The sequence below is a fragment of the Mobula hypostoma genome, chromosome 2 (assembly GCF_963921235.1).
Source record: "Mobula hypostoma chromosome 2, sMobHyp1.1, whole genome shotgun sequence".
NCBI lineage: Eukaryota > Metazoa > Chordata > Chondrichthyes > Myliobatiformes > Myliobatidae > Mobula > Mobula hypostoma.
In genome coordinates, this window is record NC_086098.1 from 113836407 (window position 1) to 113849392 (window position 12986).

The window sequence follows — 12986 nt, forward strand, 5'->3', positions numbered from 1 at the left end:
GGCATGCCTTACCAATAAGGAAGGTCACAAAGGATACCATCTCCATGCTCTCACAGGAGATCATGACCTCCCTTCTGAAGGCCATGTGCATTTTATTACATAGTTCAGAGTGATATTTCCATTTGAATCAACTGCAGTTTAGTATTTATCTATGAAATGCTTTAAGAATATAAATCCTCCTTGGAATTTTACTCAAAGATTTAATAACAATAATTAGCAACATACAGTCTATGACTTTTCTATAATGAGAACAGTATGAAGTTTGAAATGTTATACCTATGGATTTCAGGACTTTTCTGCCTAGGTCCATGATCTCCTGCTGTCTTCTGATGCAATGTAAAGCGTTCATTTATGGTCATTCCTGATGACTTGAAATAATGCTCTGTTGATTTTAAAGAAATGTTTTTCCATTAGTTCAATTTCATACTGGACAATATTTTTGAGACGTGTTAGTATCTACACACACAAGAAACCTGGCAGATGTAAAAGATAAGTGAAATCATGCAGTAAATGTAATGGCTGCAAATTAACTTTCTTAGCTGTATATGTTAGACTCCTTGTGATAATCTGAACCATGTACGTACACATCCTTCAATACGATTTTCATAATATAATGCATTACAGCAAAAATGGTTCCAATTGCCTTTATCTCAATTGCGCATCACATGAAAGTAACAATGCAACATTTTGATTTTACAGTGAACACACCAGCTATTTACAACATAAGATTTTTATTGCTTGACCCATATTGTATACTAGTTTGCAAACTGAGTAGAGATTGATAACCACTGTGCTGAAAACTTATCCTGGATCTGGATGAATTATCATGTCTACTAACTCCTCAAAAACAAAACAAGAATATTTCACACTCATGTGACTTTTCAACTTAACAATGCCAATAACACCTTTTTATTTTGAACAATAAATCCCATTATCAACATGACAAATTTGGCTATGGAATAAAATCTGGTTAATAAAATCACAAGTACAATATCTATGGGAAAACTTACCGCCTGAAATCCAGAAACTGCCTCACAACCAACCATAAACACTTCAATGGGTCACTACAACAGTAGTGCCTCGATCATAATTCCATGAAACCCAACAAGGAGTGCAGAGGAATTTTGTTGTTAGCAATTCAGTTATAAGCCTTTTTTCCAGGAAGACAGAAGCTTCAACTTTGCCTGTGATTTTTGCATCTGTATCTTTCAACCGTTATTATATTTTTTAACATGGGAGTTGGCATTTCAATACATGAACACATCCCAGGATTGCCATGACCTATTTGCAATGAAAAAGAAAACATCACTGGGCTTTTAGCTCAGCACAAAAATTGCACCTGTAACAGTGTATTGGTGTACTAACATTATTATGTATTTGGTTTTCATAACTGTTTCACGAGAAAATGATTAAGGTGACTAAAGATTGGTGGACTTATAAAGCACTAAAGGCTCAACTTCATGTACATTTGAGATTAATAATATTGGTAAAAGTAGGGAGCTTCAAGTTTTCTCTGCTTTCCTGTAGGTTTCTGTCAAGCATGATGTTCAAAAACAGCAAAATAATAAAAAGCTTATGATTATATACTATTACATTGTACATGCAAGGGGAGTGGTAAATCAACTTACACTTGTTTCAAAGCAGTGTGATGTTAATGGTTTCTCCGAATATATGCAATTGTAAATTAAATATTTTAACTGAATCACAAGTTGCAGTTATTTACATCCAAACAGAAAAAAAAAACCAAAATTCCAACAGTGAAAGATATTTACAAAGGCGATTGAACAGATTTGATAAATAGTCACTGGAGAGAGAAAAACTTTTTTCTCCTCCCTTTCCTTCCATCTGTAAAGTTGGTATTATTATTTAATAACCTTAAGCAATATATATCAGCGTGTTAAAGCTAAGGCCGTTTCTAATGACTAAAGAAAATATATTCCAAAAGAAAAATGCTATATTTTAAAACAGTTCCAACAATGGCAAAATTAGACCCTCATATCAAGAAGGCTTAAAAAGTAACATTTTACCTTACAGGCTAGGTCAATACAAGTTCTTGCTTAATCATTTACTGTGTGCAGGAAACTTTCCACTTCTCTTCAGGAAGAGCAGTTCTCATTCAAACTGCAATACTAGCTGAAGCTAATTAACTGTTTTATGGTATACCACTGTAATTATTTGACTTTTATAAACAATATTCCTTTTGATAATGAAATTTCAATATACAAAAGGAAAAATGTTTTCCTATTCATTTTAAGCTTCATAACTGAGTAATAATTTGTTGCCTCATCATATACATAAATCTACTCAATAGCAATGAATTTTACAATTATTTGTTGTACTTTTCCTTAAAGCTATTTTTTAAAAGATTCAAATGTAATTATACTGAAATCCATCAGTTTTAAATGGTGATATATCATTAATTGCAATTACATTTACATTAACTACAAATTAAAATCTATAAACCACAAATAATGATTAAAAATTACTTAGACACTGAATCCACTATCAATTCATTGTGGTCTTTTTAAACTAACAGATTTGAAATCATAGTCATACTCATAGTTTATTGATCTGGGAATGGATCATTCCCAGATTCTTGATTGAAAGCTAATAAGAAAATGGTTTACTATTTATTCTATACAAAGTCAATAAAGTGATATTAGGGTTTAAAATTGAATGCCTACATAGTTCGACCTAACACGCCACATCATTGCTGAATCATGAAATGTTGGATATTGGTTCAAATTGGTGTCATCAATGATAACAGATACCTGCCAATGATGTGAGCATTACACATTCTTGATTTAATAAACCTGTGTTCTCAGAAGTTTATGAAGCACCATGTTCAGTATATGATGCAATTCAAGGGCTTAACTGGATTATTTATGGAGTATTGTGAGCAGTTTTGACCCCTTTATCTAAGAAAGGATGTGCTGGCATTGGAGGATCCGGAAGAGGTTCATAAGAATGATTCCAGGAATGAAAGGGTTAACATACGAGTACCGCTTGATTGCTCTAGGCCTGCACTCACTGGGAGGGAATCTCACTGAAATCTATCAACTATTGAGAAGGATAGATAGAGTGGATGTGAGAGGATGTTTCCTATAGTGTGGTGGCCTAGGATCAATGAGCATAGACTCAGAATAGAAGGACATCGCTCTAGAACAGGGATGAAGAGGAATTTGTTCACCCAGAGGGTGGTGAATCTGTGGAATCCATCGCCAATGACCTGCCTGTGGAGATCAACTCTTTGGGTCTATTTAAAGCAGATGTTGATAGGCTCTTGATTAGGAAGGGCATCAAAGACTATGGAGAATGGAGTTGACAGGGTAATAAATCAGCCAAATGGCCTAATTGTTCTCCAATGTCTTACGGTCTTAAATATGGTTGGAGTATTTCATTTCACAGCTTAGCTCTGAACCACAAAGAGTAAATAAAATTATATACGTTTTACACATAAATTCTTGACTGATAATTAAGAATTTATTTAATGCATACTCAATGACAAATAAACCTACAAATAGCATTGTTATAGTGACTTTTCAAAAGGCACATAGCTTAGTTATACCATATTACGATCAATGCAAGCAAAATATGTAACATAACAAATTTTGCAAAGCACAAGACCCTGTTCATATCTACACAATACCTTCAAAAACAATGTGAATAAACTTTACAAACAATAAAAGCTACTGTCCTACAAATGCAAGGAAAATGCAACGAAAATATCAGTTGTGCAGCTAAATCTATGAACTTGAATACTCACTCATTTTTACCAATCGTAGGGAATTAAAGGTAGTGCTATTATGTGATTGTCTTTATTAATAAAACTAGGGACAAAACTTACTGAAAATTTTACTACTAATTACCCTTTCTACTTCAGGAATATATTATAGTCTATACCTACAAATGGAATATACCTTTACTCAATCCGGATAGAAATTGTATCTCCTTTAGAGAGCCTTTGATATTATCCACAATTTTGTCATGGTAGAAAAAAAAAGGAACAGCAATACTGTAACTAACAATTCTGAATTTCCAGTGCCTGGCTCCAAATGGTTAACTAGCAGTCTGTTTCATTATAAAATTTACATGACATTGATACATTTCAAAATGAAATAAGCAACATACAGAACCCGTAGTAATCTTTCATAATAAAACACTCACCATCAGTGGAGATTATTTGACAATCACAGTATTCACTGGCTACTGACAAACAGTGTCAGCATCCTTCCAACAACTCATCCTTCCCAATTACCAGCACACCCATCCCACCACCCTCCCCCCCAAAAGACACTAACTTCTAAACAGTAGCTTTCACTATTAAAGGCTAAGTGGCAAGGATACAAGGCTGAAATATCATATTTCAATGGTGCTCAACACACGGAATTTAATAATTTTTAAGTATTCCTCTATGCCTGAATGATAAAATTTGAAACCAACTTCTGTCAGCAGCAAACTAACTTAGAAGCAAAGTAATGTGTTTTCAACAATTCCAACATCATAAGAGTCATCATTTCTGCTCCTCCATTCAATCATGGTTGATTTATTATCCTTCTTAACCCATTCTTCTGGCTTCTCCCCATAATCCTTCTTAGCCACATTAAAATGATTTAATAAAATACCTATGTATCTAAGTATCTTCTAAAATTGAGATTTTTCCCAAATAATCATCATCCTTCCAATCATTTGTATTAAGCAAAAAACAGAATTTAAAACAGAAAAACAGTAATTACAAGTCAAACAGTTTTTGATATAGTCTCAACATTAGTTATTCTAACATACAAACACCAATATTATATTTAGCAGTTCTAACATTTCAAAATAATTGAAATGATATTTTCTTCCAAATTTTGTATGGCACATAAGGGAACTTCAAATCTATAGTTTTACTTTCACATAATTTACACATTTCCAACTCAACTCACCCTCCTGGAAAGAAAATGAGGAAACTGAAACAGTACACCCTACAAGTATAGCTAATTAGAATTTTTTTTAAATCCAAATGAAAGCCACAAAAGTTTGTTAAACTTCATTTTTTAGTATGTGTGACTCCAAAAAGAGTTTGGGGTTTTTTGTTAATCTTACTAAATGATACATGTAATAGTACAGATGTACATATCAAATGACAGCCGTGTTAGATTTGTTCAGCATAAATTGTCAATTCTTTTCAAGAATTACCAACATGACTGCTTCATTGTGCATCAATAAATGATAGAATATTGAAAGAAATTATGGAAATCAGTGTAGCCTCTGGATACCTGAAAACATTTCCCATAAAATGGTGGTAATGTAGCAAATGTGCACAGCAGGATACCAAAAACAATAATCAAATAAAAGAACAAAATTTCTTTAGCAATACTTAAGAATAAAGGTTACTGAGAAAAATGGTAGAACTTCTATTTTTCAAATTGACTTTCAAGTTCCACCAGACTTCTGACCACATTTATCCTTTGATCAATAATCAGAATATAAAATTGTTTATTCTTTTGATTAAGACGTTAAGGTAAAAACAACTAGCTCCTCAAAACATCAGTTATTTCATATAATAACCATGGAAGTATTTGAGCCCCTTTTCACTTCAACAATGGGTTTACTGTTCAAATGTTCTTCTCAATCTGATTCAATATTTATCCGTATTTTAAAAGAATTGTGGAAGTCTCTCTCCTTGGAGATCTATATACAAAATCACAAATTTAAAATTCCCATTCCAATAGTAATCTTGATGAATTCTAACATCTTATAGTTCATCAATTAATATAAGAAGTTAGTTATAAATAAATCTTTAAATGTCATACCAGTTCTTCTTTTTAAAAAGAGAGAAATTTGCAAAATATGAAGACAAAATATTATCACCTCAAAATGGTTATACAGAATTTAAGAAAGTCAGCTTTGACAAATAAGTACAGAATTGAATTCCTACCTGTCTTTTGTTAGGATAATAGCACATTTTCCAAATTTAAAATGTGACAATCTAATTCAAAATTGCAATGATCTGAGAGTTCAGTGGTTTAAAGCAGCAAATAGGTAACAGCCATAGGATCTGTATTTTACCACAGCTATCTCAATATTCCTTGACAGGAAGATGGAGCCAAGATCCCTTATTCGCAGTATTATTCATACAGGTGATATTACACTTCGTTTATTATGACAATCCATGTAGAACAGACTACCAGCATTCACCATACACCATTACATATTAAAACAGAGTTAAGGACAATATACAGACCCAAAGATTATTTTCTGTCTCGAAGTATCAAATGTACAAAAAAATTGATTTGTCCTGGGAATGATGCAACGCTGTTGACCTGGACATTATTTTTTTACTTAAGGTCTGGTTGACAAGTATTTCCAACATTTTCTATTTTACTTTCAGATTTCTAGTATCTCCAGTGCATTGATTTTGAAAAAGAAGAAAGGATGAGTAAGTGAAAGGCAAAGAGGCAACTCAAATTGTGAACAACAGTGAAAGCTTGTTATTTTACTGAAGACCAAATTACTGCACTCAATACTATAAACAATAGATTACAATGTTATTTTCATTTCCCTGACCTTCAAGGAAAGCAATGTTTCAGAACAAATAAATGGCTCTTTATAGGATGTCAACATCGTGCTAAATATCAGGAACTAAATATGCACATATACTTTTTCTTAAACTGAACAGCAACACAAGAAAGACTTGAGTTTATCAATCTAAATGCTGTTCCATTACTTTTAATCTTGTGCAATAAATATTAAAAGTAATAAAATACTTCTGGCATGCTGTTTACAGTGATGCTTCTATCCAGGTACCAACATACCTTTAACATGATGAACCAGGGTCACAATATGATGAATAAATGACTCTGATGAACTTCTGTAAAACTGAGGAAACTTAAGGTGATCAAAGATAGAACGGAATCCTTGCTCTTTCGTGTTGGAGTGGACAAGAGCACTGGATAGTAGTCTTTCAGTTGTCAAAGAACTTGCAGGTCTGCAAAAATAAAACTATATTCTAATGAACGTGTGCTGTACTTGAATAAAACTATACAAATACCAATGTACATTCTGAAGCAATTTCTTAGCAGGCACAGAAATCAGCACTAGTCTACTGGTCTAGTAATCCACAGGCAGCGCATTCAAATTCCAACAAGGAAAGTAGGCAAAATTTAATTTAATCAATATAGTAATTTAGGAGACAGCACTTAAATTGGTATAAAATAACTTTTCACTAGGGAACTAGTAACCTCTAAGCTAGCATGATTGATTCTGAACTCCAGTGATGTCATATAAGATTACTTTTAATGGGAGGCAAAGACAGAAAGAAAAGAAAAAGTAAAATCATGCTCAAATCACGCACAGCCTCAAAATAGAAGGATGTCCCTTAAGAACAGGGAAGAAGAGGAATGTCTTCAGCCAGGGGTAGTGCATTGTCACAAACAGCTGTGGCCATGTCATTGGCTAAATTTAAAGCAGAGGTTGATAAATTCTTGATTAAAAAAGGTGTCAAAGATAACAGAAAGAAGGCAGGAGAACGGGGTTGAGAAGGATAAGAAATCCGCCATGGTTGAATGAGACAGCAGACTCGATGTAGCCTAACTCTGCTCCTATGTCTTATAAGCAGACTAGTTGTCATAACCTGATGGTCTCAAGGAAAAAAAGCTTTAGAAACAATGGAGCCATTAGTTGACTTCCGTGAGGGTGCCAGTAAATTAGAAAGCCAAATATTGATCCCTTGCCTGTCAGCAGGAAGGCAAAAAGAAGGTAACTATAGGCAGGGTGCTTAAGATCCGCCAATGGCATTGAGTCATGGCTGATTTATTTCTCCCTTTCCACCCTATTCTATTTCCTTCTTCCTGTAACCTTTGACACACTTACTAATCAAGAACCTGTCAACCTACACTTTAAAAAATTCCAATGGCTTGGCCTCCACAGACACGTGTGGGAATGAATTCCTCTGCCACCTTCTAGCTAAAGAAATTCCTCTTCATCGCTGTTCTAAAGGGACGTCCTTCTATTCTGAGACTTGGCCCTACACTCCCCAATCACAGAAAACATCCTCTCCACATCCACTCTATCTAGGTCTTTCAAAATTCAATCGGTTTCAATGAGACCCTCGCTCAACCTTTTAAACTCCAGTGACATAGGCCCAGAGCCATCAAATGCTCCTCATATCTTAACCCTTTCATTCTTGGAATAATTCTCATGAACCTCCTCTGGACTCTTTCCAATGCCAGCACATCTTTTCTTGGATAAGGATCCCAAAACTGCTCACAATACTCCAAGTGCAGTTTGACCAACACCTTACAAAGCCTCAGCATTACGTAATTGCTTTTCTATTCTACTCCTCTTGAAATGAATGTTAACATTGCACTTGTCTTCCTTACCCTGAACAAGGACTCCCAAATCCCTTTGCACCTGGATTATGAATTTTCTCCCAATTTAGAAACAAGTGCATAACCATACACTTCCCTACAGTATATTCCAGTTGCCATTTCTTTTCCCATTCTCCTCATCCAAGTCCTTCAGCAGACTCTCTACTTCTTCAATACTACCTGCCCTTCCTCCTATCTTCATATCATCCACAAACTTGGTCACAAAGCCATCAAATGTCATCCAAATCATTCATATACAACATGAAAAGAAGCAGTCCCAACACCAACTCCTGTGTAACAACAGCAACTAACCAGAAAAAGCCCTCTTTATTCACAATCTTTGCCTCCTGCCATTCAGTCAATCTTCTATCCACGCTAGTATCATCCCTGTAATATCATAGGCTATTATCTTGTTAAGCAGCCTCATACGCGGTATCTTCTGAAAATCCAAGTAAACATTATGCACTGAATCTCCTTTATCTATCCTGCTTATTATTTCCTCAAAGAATTCCAATGGATTTGTCAGGAAACCACACTGACCTATAGTCCAATTAAGTTGTCCAATACGTTGCCCTTGCGGTAAGCATTCTTACAAGTTCTTCTATGTTATTTGAATCTAGCCCTTCTTTTACCTTTGTGATATTTTAGTATTGTCTGTGGTGAATGACACATAATATTGACTTAAGTTATCTGCTTTTTCCTTCTTTCCCATTATTAATTCTACAATCTCATCCTCTAGGGTTTGCATACTCATTTTGGTACCCCTCTTCCTTTTTATACATCCTTAGAATAGCTTGCTGCTCATTTTGATATTGCTTGCCAGCTTTCTCTCACAATCAATCTTTTCCCTCCTTATTACACCTTTTGTGTTTTGCTGCTGATTCCTGTAAAGATTTTCAGTTTTCTGGTACACCACGAACTTGTGCCACCTTGTATATTCTAGTTTTTGATTTACTATTTTCTTTGACCCCATCTGTTAATCACAATGTTTGCCTTTCTCTTTGGATTCCTCTTTCCAACTGGAATAAATTTCTGAACATTGTGTAAATATCTAACACTGCTCATAAACCAGCCTATTTTGTTCACAAGTTCATTTTCCGCAGTACCCTTTTGAATTTAATTAGTTCAATTAACAGGCAGATAAATGTTTGTAAAATCATGCCTACAATAGGAAAAAAATCCTTATTTGTTCAATCACCTTCATTTCCAGCTTCCCTTTTTTCACTATACAGTTCTTTATCCAAACTACTTTCACACTCCTGAAACCTACAAGTCCTTCCACTCACACCACATAATTAAATGCACAATTTTCAACATACTTTTAAAAAAGTAGGAGCTTGAGATGTCCTGCATGAGTCTGAAACTTCCTATTCCTTTGTTAAGTAACATTTCTCAGCAGTTCCTTTTATTCACACCCATGAACAATTCCTAGTTGCTCTTTGGCCTACTGAAATTTCCAAAAACTGATACATTGGAGCTGTTTTCTCCTTGGCCTATTACTGTCATTCCATTGGAATCTTTTTGCCATGGTATGAAGTCTACATTATGTGAAATGAAACGTCTTGCTTGGCTAAGGATGACTTGTACAGGACAGTATCCAAAAATTTTCTATAAAGAAACATGTAAGATTTTGTTCTAAAGGTTTCTAAGCAATAGCAAGTAAGATAGATTGTTTAAGTTTAATATATGGTAAAGAACTATTTAGTCTAAATAATTCAAAATGAAAGGATTATTACGAGATTCTTTTTCCAGAGGAACTGTCAACCAGTGCTGCTTTTATTCAGGACAGATCTGGACTGGTTCCGAACAAATGTGGAAACTGTGTTATAAATGATCTTAATACAAAAACATTGCCTCCATATTTTTCTCTAATTAGCTTTTAATTGGTTAAGGAGTTCAAGAGGAAGATAATGGTGGGTCCTTTGCTGACCTTTGAATATTTTCTATTTGCAGGCCTCTCCTACACACTTATATCACTGCAAGGACAGAATGGAAAAAGCATTCAGTTATTATTATGCAGCCACCATGGTGTAGGGAGACTCAGGTGGTCTACTCCTGCTCATCCACCATATATGTTTTATTTTTCAGAATAGCACTATTAAGTAACCAAAGGCTGATTTTTGAAGTGACAATTAATTACCCTCATTATTGGGGATCTGTCCATTTATGTTTATGTTTACACTGAATGGCAAGAGAAGCAAATACTGAAATCACACAAAAATAACAACATAACTTATAATTTTCTAAGTTAGTTCAAAGACCAATTTTTGTTTAAATAATCACAGTTCATTAAACACCGGCAATCATTTCTTATTAATAAACAATTTAAATTTTCATCTTACCTAAAAGGATTAAATTTTAATCTTAACTAAAAGGATACAATGGAGATATAGTGAGCACTTTTGGGCCTCTTATCTTCGAAAGAATGTAGCTGAATCTGGAGAGGGTTCAAACGAGGTTCACAAAAATTATTCCAAGATTGAATGGCTTGTCATAAGAAGAGCGTTTGATAGCTCTGGGCCTGTATTCACTAGAATTCAGAAGAATGAAGGGTGACCTCATTGAAACCTATCGAATGGTGAAAGGCCTCGATAGAGTGGATGTGTGGAGCAGATGTTTCTTATGGTAGGAGAGTCTAAGTTCAGAGGACACAGCCTCAGAATAGAAGGCATCCTTTTAGAACGGAGATGAGGAGGAATTTGTTTAGCTGGGAAGTGGTAAATCTGTGGAATTCTTTGCCGCAGGAAATTGTGTAGGCCAGAATGTTTATGCATACTTAAGACAGAGGTTGGTAGATTCTTAATTGGTCAGGGTATGAAGAGATACAGGGAGAAGGTAGGAGATTGGAGCCAAGAGGAAAATTGGATCAGCCATGATGAAATGGCAGAGCAGATATGGTGAGCCAAATGGCCTAATTCTGCTCCTGTATCTTATCGTCTAATAGTCTCATAAAGGCATGTTTTGAAAACTACAAATTGGTAACTAAAATCACAAGTAGATTTTTCAAAAAATTGCATTTTGTAAGCATGCATGCAACAATTCAACAGCAATCTGTTGCAAACAAAACTAAAGTATACCACTAACGTAAGAGTGCTGACTTACAGGACAGAATCTTCTAGCTGGGAGGATGGCATTTTCAATTTCACTTCAGGTTGACAGGATGCAGCAGGCAAGGTTTTCATTCTAGGCGGGCTTTCCTCTGTGAAAGACATTTTATCCCTTTCTCTGACATCCATGGTTTTTGATTGTGGCAATGAAGAGCATGGATCAAAGAACTCTTTGAATATTTCACCTTTCACTGGCTCAGGTGAGATAGAATCTTTCTTTGGTGCTGTTCTTTCCTCATATTTTTTCTCTACGTACTTGTCATCTTCCCTAAGCTTATCTTTAATTGCACTAGATGAAAAGCTAGCCACATTAAATTTAAAAAATCTATCATCTTCAAACCTATCGTGGTCTTTTGTTCTTCTGATTACAATTTTTGTGTTATATTTATCTTCCTCACAGCCAGTATCCCAATGAGATTCATAGTCCTTTTCCTTTTGATTTGTCACAGTATATTGAAATTTAGATCTATAATTATCTAATTCAGCTATTTCGTCAGATAACCCAACTAAACTAAACTGTCTGCACTTCTCTGGAGACTCAGTTAAATGTATTTTTTCAGCTTCCTTCCTCATATACTCTCCTTTAGAGCTACCATAATCTACTCCTCCTTTATTCCCCCATTCCCTTCCCTTTGCCCTGTCTTTCTCCAAGCCTTTTTCCTTTTGAGCATCTTTCTCTCTTCCATCTCCTCTATCCAGCACAAAGGTTCTACTCTCCTCTTTCTCGACATATCTATATAAAAGAAAAAAAACAATGTGAAATACAGAACATACCCTTCTGCAAAAGTACATGCAAGATTTCAAAAAGTTTGAATGCTATTGAAACAAGAATTAAAGTCCATAATAGAATAAAATGTCCTGGCAGCTTATAAAATTCCCAGCTCTTCTGCAATGTGTTTTACCCCCATAATGAATTAATATAAAATCGAAAAAACTGATACCCTTTTAATTATCAGTGGAAAATTTTAAAGCCTATTTAGCACAACTTACACACATCTAATTTGATGATTTACTAACTTCTCCAATTTACACACAAATTATTACTCTTATTATGCAAAAGAGCTTTATCAATGTTAACCACAGACAATAGCACCCTAGGTTTAAAATGAATTCCAAAGGGCCATCAACACAAGTAGAGTTGCATAAATACATGTATTTTTATTGTTAATTCATGCACAGGACATGGACACTGCTGGCAAAGCCAGAATTTATTGTCTATCTTGAGCAGTCCGAAATAGAGGCCAATTGAGAACTAGTTACAGTGATGAGACTCGAGACTTAAAGCCCAAAATGGCAGCAGATTTCTTCCCTAATGGACATCAGTGAACCAATTAGCTCTCTGCTAATCCACTAGCTTCGTGGTTTCTATTAATGACTTTGTTCATGTATAACAATTGAATCAAATTACTGATTAACTTCTGATTCCAGGCAAGACTGATTAGAGAAAGTATTGCTAATATGAAAAATCTTGTTCACATGAAGTAAAATGATATTTTAGCCAAATGGAATCCACCAAATTCTATAA

The 12986-nt window shown here is 34.7% G+C and overlaps 1 protein-coding gene across 3 annotated transcripts in view; it reads right to left on the bottom strand.

Annotated features, from left to right (window-relative positions):
* Positions 1 to 12986, bottom strand: part of LOC134342381 (bcl-2-associated transcription factor 1-like) — a 39454-nt gene that overhangs the window by 12039 nt on the left and 14429 nt on the right. For all 3 annotated transcript variants that reach the window (XM_063040435.1, XM_063040434.1, XM_063040436.1), the window contains exons 4-6: positions 11457 to 12194; positions 6801 to 6973; positions 277 to 382 (exon numbers count right to left, since the gene is read on the bottom strand). In XM_063040435.1, the coding sequence (XP_062896505.1) occupies positions 277 to 382; positions 6801 to 6973; positions 11457 to 12194 (1017 nt within the window). The remainder of the gene's footprint in view (positions 1 to 276; positions 383 to 6800; positions 6974 to 11456; positions 12195 to 12986) is intronic.